This window comes from Cajanus cajan, chromosome 11 (genome assembly GCF_000230855.2).
Source record: "Cajanus cajan strain Asha chromosome 11, NIPB_CcT2T_4, whole genome shotgun sequence".
Classification (NCBI taxonomy): Eukaryota; Viridiplantae; Streptophyta; class Magnoliopsida; order Fabales; family Fabaceae; genus Cajanus; species Cajanus cajan.
In genome coordinates, this window is record NC_138527.1 from 30,676,358 (window position 1) to 30,688,010 (window position 11,653).

The window sequence follows — 11,653 nt, forward strand, 5'->3', positions numbered from 1 at the left end:
CATGTTTGAGACATGTAAGAGATAATTAGATCTAATAAGCAAGTGTCAAGTGTCCTCTTGTCTCTAGATGGTTGGAGAGGTAGTTCCAAGGTTAAGAACTAGCCAAAATGGACAATCATTATGGTGGCCATGACTTGTTTTGGCCAAATCAAAAATTAGAGAATTGATTTGCTTTGGTTAACCAAATGAAAGTTGAACCTAGCCAAATCAATTCCTTGGGTTGAAAGAAGAAAAATAAGCCCAATATTACTTTTGATTATTTTCACACCTTTACTACTTTCACACTACCTTAAATGGTTATTGTCACATCACTAGAATAGATACTTCCACTCCAACTACTAAACTCAAAGAAACTAAAATATGTTGACCATGAATACAAGGTCAAATGAATTATACATTTCAAAAAAGAAAGTGCCTCTAAATCCTAAAGGCATGATCTAAAAACAAAGAAACATACACCCCTAAATATAACTTATAGACTTAACTACTATATATAGAGGAATGGAAACCAAGCTATACAAAGTATATAGAATAAGAGACTAAACAACTATATATGAGAAGAACATATACTTTATGTTCATGATAAGCAAAGGTCTAAAAAACACATCCTCTCTAGTAACTTCTTCTAACCTTCTAATTATAAACCTTGTCAAAGGTCCTATGATCTTCAAGAATGGTTCTCCATCAATAAAGATAAAAAAAAGTATTGAAAAAGATAAACATAAGGATTAAAAATAATTATTTTAAACTATAAGAACTAAAAGATAAAGTAAACAAAATTATCGAGACTAAAAATCTATATATTTTAACCTTCTTTTTATTATTAATTAATGTACAAAAAGTAGTTTGTACTTTTGTATATTTTATTTAAAAAAATAAAAATAATTGAAGTTAAATATTAAACAATGATTAATAATAAGTGCAAATAGTTTTAAATAATTCTATAGGTAAAATATTCCATAAAAAATATGCATAAAAAGACTTATTGTCTTTAGTAATAATATAAACACTAAAAGATATAAAAAAAAAGTCTGCTTTTTCAAAATTCAATTTAATATTTTTCATACCAATAAAAAAATTGTAATGTTATTACATTTGAACTTTTTATTTATTATATTTTTATTCAATGATACATGTAAAATTTGTAAAGTAAAATTTTTGGTTTATGTGATTCTATTTATTGTATATAAAATAATATGATTTATTTATATTTAAAAACAAGGATAAATACAATTGTGGTCCTCCATATGAGTTTTTTGTTTCGTTTTAAATTAAAAAATTAAAAATATGCATTTTAATACTTTTATATATTTTTTTATCACTAAAAAATATGTTGATAAAATTAATTTTACATACTATTTTTATTTTTATTAATATATTTTTTTTATTGAGTGAGATGATTAATTTAAATTTTTTTACCAAATAACTTTTAACTTAAAAAAATTAGGCTAAAAACCTAATTTGGTCCCTTATAATCTTTTTTTGTTTCAATTTAGTCCCTCATTAATTTTTGGTCTCAATTTGGTCTCAAACTAATTAATTGGTTTCAATTTAGTCCCAAATTAATTAATTAGTTTCAATGTGGGACTTCCGTCCAAATTATTTAAACGGAGTTAACTTTTGGCCACGTGGATGCCACGTAGATGCATACGTGGCATCCACGTGGATAAGAATTTTTTTTTAAAACACCTGGACCGGAACGGCCCGTTCTGAAACCGGAACGGCCCGTTCTGAAACCGGAACGGGCCGTTCTGGTTGCAAAATTAAAACACCACCAGTGACGCAGAACGGGCAGTTCTGAAACCAGAACGGTCCGTTCTGCTTTCAGAACGGGCCGTTCCAAAATTGTGAAAAATATATTCTTTTCTTAATTGTGTTTTTAATATTATAATTATGCAATTTTGATCTCTAAAGTTTTAATTGAATAATTTCAGTCCTTAAAAGATTATAGTTGTATAATTTTAGTCTCACAATTTTTAATTGAACAATTTTTATCTCTCAAATATCATAATTGTGCAATTTTAGTCTTTCTCATTAAAAATGTAATAATTTTAAAATTTTAATATATATATATATATATATAATGTTTTAAAACTATATAATTGTTTGTTTATTTAAATTAACGTATATTTTTTTTTAATATATCAAATGATATATATTTATTATTACTAAATTAATAAAATTTATATATTATTATTATTTTAATATTACTGATAAATTAATATCAATAATATTTTTACTATATTTATAAATAAACTAATAATTTGATAAATATAACTAAATATATATTAATATATTTTTACAAAAATATAAATATATAAGATCAGATATATATTTCTAATTAATATACTTATATTTTTGTAAAAGTATATTAATATATAACAAGTTATATTTATCAAATTATTAGTTTATGTATAAATATATTAATAATATTATTGATATAATATCGAAAATTATAATATACGTTAATTTGAATAGATAAATAATTATTTAATTTTAAAACATTATATATATATATATTAAAATTATTAATTTTTAATGGGAGAAACAAAAATCATACTATTATGATATTCGAGAGACTAAAATTGTTCAATTAAAAATTGAAGGACCAAAATCGCACAATTGTAATTCTTTAAGGACTAAAATTATGCAATTAAAATCTTGGAGATCACAAAACTGCACAATTGTAATACTTGAGAGATAAAAAATGCAATTAAACCAATATTCTTGATTAATTTTATTAAAAAATATAATAATTTTGAAAAATATTTTTTTATGGTAAAAATTTTAAAATTACTTATTTTTATAAAATATAATTATCTTATAAATAGAGTAATAATTTTTTCTTTCTCTTTCTGTTCGAAGAAATATTTAAATATCACTTTATAATTTTTTGCAACTTATTTAAGATTAAAAGAATAAAATGATAAAAATTAATAAGATAAATATAATAAAATAAAATATAAAAAAATATTAATATATTTATTTTATTAGATATAATAACATAATTAAAATATAATTAATAATATATATTTTATAAAATTATTAATATTTTATATATAAAAAAAATAAAATAAAACCGGCACGGCCCGTTCTGAAATCGGAACGGGAAGTTCTGGTTGCATTTTCGGTGTGTTAATTTTGCACCTGGAACGGGCCGTTCCGGATGCAAAATTAACACACCAAAAGTGCACCCAGAACGGCCCGTTCCGATTTCAGAACGGGCCGTTCTGGGGACAGGTGTTTTAAAAAAAACTCTCATCCACGTAGCATCCACGTATGCATCTACGTGGCGTCCACGTGGCCAAAAGTTAACACCGTTAAAGCAATTTGGACGGAAAGTCCCACATTGAAATCAATTAATTAATTTGAGACTAAATTGAAACTAATTAATTAGTTTGGGACCAAATTGAGACAAAAAATTAATAAGTGACTAAATTGAAACAAAAAAAGATTATAAGGGACCAAATTAGGTTTTTAGCCAAAAAATTAAAATAATATTTACCAAACAACTTATTCTATTTTTTAATTCCTTATTTTAAACAAAATAATTTTTAAGTCTAAAATAAATTTAAAATCAAAAGGCAGAAAACTTGTGAATCACTTAACATTATTTTTTTTATCCATTGGAAAGATTATAAAGATAACAATAATATTACTGTCGAATTCAAATCACTTATTTTTTTATTTGTGTCTCAATTAGTGTCTTGCTAATATAAAATTGACATGTGATTTAAAATATTTACCTGCATTTTTATCCCTGTATTAGGATAAAAAAATAAAAAAGAATGTTAATAATTACATTCAAAATAATTACACCACTCTAGCTTGGAATCTCCCTAGAAAAGATTTCTCCTCTTTCTGCATACAACTTTCAATGAACATCTTTTTTGACAAAATTATAGGTTTCAACTTATCTACTTTTTGTTCACTCAAATCAGGTTGCGTCCACTTACCCCACAACCATGATAGGTAATATATGTGTTTATGAACAAAAAGTGGCAACACAAATGAATAGAGTAACTGACTAAAATTTCATCAAGACAGAAAGAAAAATATGAACCAATACATTTTATATGAACAATTGACGAGAATATTCATTTTTTTTTCTTGTTAATTGATTCCAACTACCTAGAGGTGTCAAATGATTGGCACAATCCAGCGGTCTACATAGACCAAATGTTATTTTAGGTTAAATTGACCTGATTTATATTCTTTTCAAGTTACCATTTGTTGGTCCAACCTAGCCTAATTAAAAAAGATACATTAAATTTTTTTTAAAAAATATAATGAGAAAAAAAAAACAAAAATTATAACAAGATTACTTGATATTGTATACTACTTAAAGATGAGTAGTCACAATCATATAGCCTTAGATAGTTACAGATGTCCATACATCATAAGTCAAAGATATTATACCTAGAATAATAGTCAACATATTTTTTTAGCTTTTCCTATTTACTTAAAAAAATTATTGCAATCAATTGTTGAAGTATTTCTACAATTAGCTTTAAAATCAAGATTTTTTTTTTTGGTTCATCCCTAGAGTATTTAAAATCAAGATTTGACACTTTATTCACTATCCAAACTCCTTCAAATTCAACATAATTATATGAAAGATCATACATGATAATAAACCTAGCAAGTACAACTCTATATAAGCCTTATGATCAAATTTGCACAACTTAAATAAATTAGCTTTGTTATCCAACATGACCCCAACATTTTGGTATTTAGGACATTTAGTATATTTAATAATATGACGTCTTAAATAATTAGTACTTGAAATAACTTTACATATATACAATATCTCATAATCATTGCATTTGTATTTATTCACCCTATCAACTAAACTAACATTTTCATAATAATTCCATACCTCAGAGGTATTATGCTTAATTTTTGTAGTCTTTTCAGTATCTTGGTCTTGGTTATTAATAATCCTACTTTTTATTACCAATAGTAATAACAAAAAGATTAGTAGCAACAATAGGCTCTCTCTGTGTTAGGTAGAGTTTCCATTGTATCTAAATCATCCTCCATGTTATAAAAAATATCATCAACATTAATAATTGCAATATTCAAAATGAAACAAGTTTACTCATTCAATTCACAGTTTTCACAATGAGTTATAAAGCAACAAGTCATGGGTCTTTGTCTTCTTCAACAAATGGAATAAAGATGATTGATCATAAGATCAAGTCATCAAAGACACAATGGGAGCAGAGAAACTCTTATAATAGTTAACCCTAACTCTAAACTTGTTATCACAACTATGTAAGCAAACACAAAAGAGTAAAGATTGTTACTATTATTATATTTTATTTTATTATTTTATAATACATTACAAATTTACAAATTGACAATGATAGTAGTTCAAATTATTTCACTTATTAGTTTAATACATAGGTCAATCCGCAAGTCTGTGTGTCAACCTGGTCTAAGCCCATTTGGCCTGTCAAACTTAGCAAGCAGGGCCAAAATGGTTCGATTCTATATAGGTCATCCTTTTTAAGGCCTAACTTGGTCTTATTTGTAGGTTGGCCAAGCCAGTCCATCAAATCGAACCCAAATTGACAATTCTATATATATCTAAATTATCCTTGACAATATTGTTAGAAAGATCAATAATAATTTTCCACTTAACATTATAATATCACAAAGGACTACACCAGAAACCAACATGTGTCTCAATGTATTATTATATTATTGAAATAACATGCTTCTCAATGTATTATATGTTGATTTTTTTTAATTATGATACTATTACGAAATATTTATTGTCAGAACCAGTTGTCAAGGGTAGTGAATGCATACAAAATAACTATTCTTTATGTAAATAAGGTAAAAAGTAAATCTAATATATATTTTATGGATAAAAATAGAATAAAATATAAAAATCTAGAAGTTAGAATCTAAAAAAAAAAAATGGTAGTGTCTAACAAAAAGGTTTCAAGCTTAAAAAAAAGCTTGTTCACCAAATATTTCTAATCTTTTTTGTGGCAATGCCCAAATATTACTAATCTAGGTAAACAAGCTATTTAACCAGTAAAAAAAAGTCAAAATTTAAATAAACTGACTGAAAATATTTGTCAAATTTACTCTAAATGCGCTATAGTAACTACGGTAAGCAGTAAAGAGTTATATAATTTACAGACACCTGTATAATGTTATTTTATAATATATGATTTTATCTCTCTTTCATTTATTTATCTTATTTTATTATATATTTCTCTTTCTCTTCTTGTTTCTTTTTTAATTTCAAGAAAATATAAAAATATTGTACAAAAGGAATTTCACTTTGGTAAATTATTTTTTTTTTTTTTTTGAAAAAGAATTGAGCTTTTGTTGAACAAGATTCAGACATGAAAAAATATAAAGTCAGAATATCATTTCTATATTAAAAAGGTCTAACATCGTGCTTATATATTTATAGATAATATAAACAGAGTGCTTCTGTGGTGAATCACTAAAGTGAGTGCTTCCTTCAGTTTCTTGCATTATTGTAGATAGTTCCAAATTCATAAAGTCTTCAAAGTAGGTTAACAACTTCAGTATTCAATATTTTCTTCTACATGTCATATTCTAATAAGTCATACTTAACATGTGCAATCAACTTGAAAAAATACAAATATAACAATAACAAGGAATCAGGACAAAATTGGAAAAGCAATTACCTATGACAGTTAAAACCAAAGACAACTTCTATAACTCGTTAGTAAGTTGGAGAGATCATAGAGATCTTTACACGTGTTTCTATTACTACTGCGAATAGCCAGGGAAACCTGCTTCTGTGTCACTTCACATGATCAATGCAAAAAAACAACACATACAGTGTTTTTCATCTTTCTTCTCAGTTGAGAACACATAAGGAGGGAAAAAGAACGCAAAAAAGGGAATCATAAGCAAGAAGGAAGGCTTTGGAAATGGTATCTACTGACTCATTCAAAGACAAATCCTTCTCTCTCACCAGGACACTTCTTCCATGGACTATCTGTGCCTTGTTTCCCATAGCTCTGGTTCGTTTATTGTTTTACCCTCTACCCTTTTCTCCATTTCCAAAAACTGATCTTTCACATCCCACCAACAACAAGATCACCTACCACTCTTCTCTTTCAGTTTCTGCTTCTCCCCCTTCTTCTGCAGGTATATATAAGCATGCACAATTTCTTCTTCTTAACATTATGATTAGTGGTGTTTTAACTGTTTTTGATCTTTGTAAAATTGAACATTATTTGATTTTGTCTTAATTTATAAAATTTTCATTTTTTGTTGTTGCATTTTTAAAGGACAGAATTTAAGTGTTTTATGTGATCGTGTTATTCTCCTATCATAATTAAAGTTTTATTTTGATAATATTTATAAATAAAATCTGGAATCCATACAACTGCATAATAAATTAATAATTAGTTGAAAAATAACATCAAGCACTGAGCATCGGTAGCTAAATTTTCTCCTTTTTTATATACTCATACTTTCATCTCTAGGTTTAATTTGTACGGTATGTTATCTGAGGGGTGAAAGTTTGAGTATTTAAAAGATGTAGAGACAATAAAATGGAAGTTTAGATGTAAGGAATGAAACCGAATAATTGATAAATTTACATGGACCAAAAACACACCATTAATGTGTGATTTGTTGGGTTTACAAGAATTAATTGTTGTTGATTGCAGAAAATGGAAAAACTAATGAGACAAAATGTGACTATTCCAATGGTGAATGGGTGAGTGATAGTAGGGGCCCTTTGTACAATGATACAACATGTGGTACGATCAAAAAAGGCAGAAATTGCATCACCCATGGTAGGCCTGACTTGGGCTATCTCCACTGGAGATGGAAGCCCAAAGAGTGCAATCTTCCAAGGTTTGAGCCTCAAACTTTTCTCCAACTTATTAACAACAAGCACATAGCTTTTGTTGGAGACTCTATGGCTAGGAACCAACTAGAGTCCCTTCTTTGCATGTTAGCCACTGCTTCAACTCCTAACCTAGTGTACAACTACAAAAAGGGCAAGGACAACCAGTTCAGCCGGTGGCACTTTCCTTCACACAATGCAAGCATTTCCTTGTATTGGTCACCTTTTCTTGTGCATGGCATTGAAAAATCAAGCACAGACCCGAATAATAAGCTCTACTTGGATCATGTTGATGAGGGGTGGGCTAAGGATATGGACCAAATGGACTTGATTGTGTTGTCATTTGGGCATTGGCTTTTGATTCCAGCAGTTTTCCATGAGGGGGATTCAGTTATAGGGTGTCATTATTGTCCTGGTCTTAATCACACTGAGATTGGGTTTTATGATGTGTTGAGAAAGGCCCTAAGGACTACCCTTAATAGCATAGTTGATAGGAGAAAGGGTAAAGGCAAAGGAATTGATATAATTGTAACAACATTTACACCACATCATTTTGAAGGTGAATGGGACAAGGCTGGTGCTTGTCCAAAGACTGAGCCTTATAGAAATGAGGAGAAGAAACTTGAAGGGATGGATGCTGAGATGAGAAAGATTGAGATAGAAGAAGTGGATGATGCCAAGGCAAAAGCTAATGAATTTGGAAGGTTGAGATTGGAGGCATTGGATGTGACCAAATTGGCATTGTTGAGACCTGATGGTCATCCGGGTCCTTATATGAATCCTTCTCCACTTGTTAATGGGAATGTAGAACGTGTGCAGAATGATTGTGTTCATTGGTGCTTGCCAGGGCCTATTGACACATGGAATGAGATTTTTCTAGAGATGATTAAGAACTGGGAAAGTCAGCCAAGGAGTGAAGACTGAGATGTTTCTCATATCTTGTTAACTGATTATATTTTAATTTTTGTCTCTAGGTGTTGGAAATTGACTTGGAAAAGAGCAATTCTAATTGAGGAATGGATGGTTTTATTTGTTCTGCTTAGGTTCTTCTCTTACATAATGAAGGAAATGTTTACTAACATTATGCTGCAACTATTTTTTCTTTTGTGATTCCACACAACTAAAAACTCTGATCTCTGATGCTTAAAGTTTGATGGATACTCTCCATCTCTCCCTATCGATTTGCTTTTCATGTTTAGAAGAGTTGAGAATATTAACATGCAATGTAATAATAATACATCTAACATAAATTATGGCTAAAATGCAAGTTGAGGGTAGTGAATCATGCTTACATCTAAACCTCTGTTTATCTCAATGTTTGATTATCTAAGCAGTACTTATGGACAGTGATTGATGTCTAACATTACCGTTTAAATTTGAAGATCCGACAGAGGAAATCTTCAAAGAAGTGATAAAGAACACTTGTATATCGAATATTTAGCATTTGCTGATGGCTCTCTGCGTATAGTTGGATATTGTAGCAGTAGATGTATATTTTTTAATATTAAATTATTAAGAAATAAAAATAAACCATAAAAAAGTAATTTTAATTAATATAAAAAAAATTAATTTTAATTAAAAATACATTTGGTTGAATGAAATAATTGATTCAAATCAACTTTCATTTCAATCAATTACTGTGCAATTTCCAATGTTTTACAATTCACACATATATATATATATATATATATATATTTTTTTTTTTTTTTTGTTGAATGGTGTGTCGAATTTATTGGTTGGATTATGGTTGAATTAATATTAAAAAATAATATGATTTTTAAATACTATACAGTATATTTTTTATTCCTTAGTCTCATATTATTTATTTATTCATTACTGATACCAGGCTCTCTTGTTCACCATTAATCTCATTTTATTTTATTACAGCTAATTTCATATTAAAATTAGTGTTCTCATCTTTTACATGTTTTTTTATTTATTTATTGTTTTTATGTTACCATATGAATGTGATTCATAGATGATAATTTTTTAATTTTTAAAATAAAAAACTAGTTTATTTAATGCGGTTGAGGCACTTCTCACTAGAATGGGCAATGTATGAGCCATTGAGAAGGCAAACTGGCAAGAGATATTTATCAAGATGGTAGGGATGATGGGTTGAAAACATAAGCATATTTTACTTTATTGCTTATTATTATATATCTAATTTTCTTTTATTTTACTTTCATCCTATTTTTTATTATTTTTATTTCTACTGTTTATTCGTTACCTTATATTAATGCTATTGCTACGGAAGCAATGAGGCTGCACCACGTGTGACACCAATGATAGTGCCAAGACTAGCGGGGAGGACTCACACCACAGTACAGATCTGTGTGAACTTTGTGACTGTGTATTAATTATTTTGTAGGGCAAATGTCCATTGTTATGATTATTTCAACATCTCTCTCTCACAGGTCAGAAGTGTCTCATATGGGGGCACTATTTTCATTTTTTTTCTTACCATCATAAACAATTAATTTAAATTTATGTTAATTTCAAAATATTGTAATTTTAGTGGTTTCAAAAGAAATCTTGTAATTTTAGCTAAATTACATTTTAGGTATTTTATAATTTTTAATTTTTAATTTTTTTCTAATTTGTAGTTAGTGTTAGTTTAAGCAAGGTCAGAGATTCGAATCATGTTTTGTGTATGCAGTCACGTTAAATTTTGGGACCAATTATCCCACTCTTTGAGGTGCTTTCAACGTAGCGAGGAGATTGGTCACTGCTATCGGCGATGGATACTCCAGGAACAAACAAAAAAAATCTCTAATTTTATATCGACAAACATATAAATTAACTGATACAGATTATTCTAATTTAACCGATAATGTCACATTTGAGTTTTAGTATATAGTCATGTTAAATATTTAAAGATAAATCTTTCTCGTTCATAATGATCATAATTGACTCAATTAGAATTTGTTTCCAATGAAAAATAAATGTTAAAGTTTTTAATGTTGATTATGAATTGATTATAAGTAGATGACGTAAAAGTTAATATTTGATCATGTTTAATTTGAATAACATTTTGGTATCTATTTTTACCATATTTTCATCTCTTTTTAATACTTTTATAGATAAAATAGAGATTAAAAATGTAATTTAGTTTAAATATTATAATATAAAAAAAATCAAATGAGGAACTTGTGATATTTAGAAGGAGTACAGAGTAAAAATAAATAAATAAATAAAATTAAAAGAATGGTGATACAAAAAAAATATAGAGTAAATAATAAGTTTTTAAAATGGATAAACAAATTAAAAAAAAAACGTATTTAATTATGGAAAGTCGCACATTAATTTTGCTATCTACACTTATTTAAATATACAAAAAGTCGATCAATTGACATAATAGTTAAACATTTTGCATTGTGACAATCTCAAATTCAATCTCCATTGTATGTAAAATTTCTTTAGACTTAGTCATACCGTGAATAGAACTAATATTTGTTATTATTATAGATTGGGAATACATGTGATAGAACAAAAGAAGTGAACATTTTTTCCTATTATTTTACATTGGTTAATGACAGATAAATAAATAACGAATAACATGTATTATATTATCGTGTATACAGATCATTCCATACGTTCACATAATCAGATAAGTGGGTATATTCAGTTGTTTGTGTTTGGCCCGTCATTGGATACATAGGCTTACAATACAAATTCATATTTTAAATGATTGAACAATAATATTAGTTAACAGACTAAAAGTTGTTATATATCAGACACTCTAAAACAGAAGAAAACACTTACACCTACTCTGCCTTTCATTCTTAAGACTATAGT

General features: G+C 27.6%; 1 protein-coding gene across 1 annotated transcript; it reads left to right on the forward strand.

Moving 5' to 3' along the window:
• The first annotated feature begins 6,703 nt into the window (after positions 1–6,703).
• On the forward strand, positions 6,704–8,947 carry LOC109801364 (xyloglucan O-acetyltransferase 1). Its single transcript, XM_020362416.3, has 2 exons — positions 6,704–7,146; positions 7,674–8,947. Exons 1-2 carry the CDS (start codon positions 6,927–6,929, stop codon positions 8,777–8,779), a joined length of 1,326 nt encoding a protein of 441 aa, XP_020218005.1. The 5' UTR covers positions 6,704–6,926; the 3' UTR covers positions 8,780–8,947.
• Positions 8,948–11,653: the final 2,706 nt, after the last annotated feature.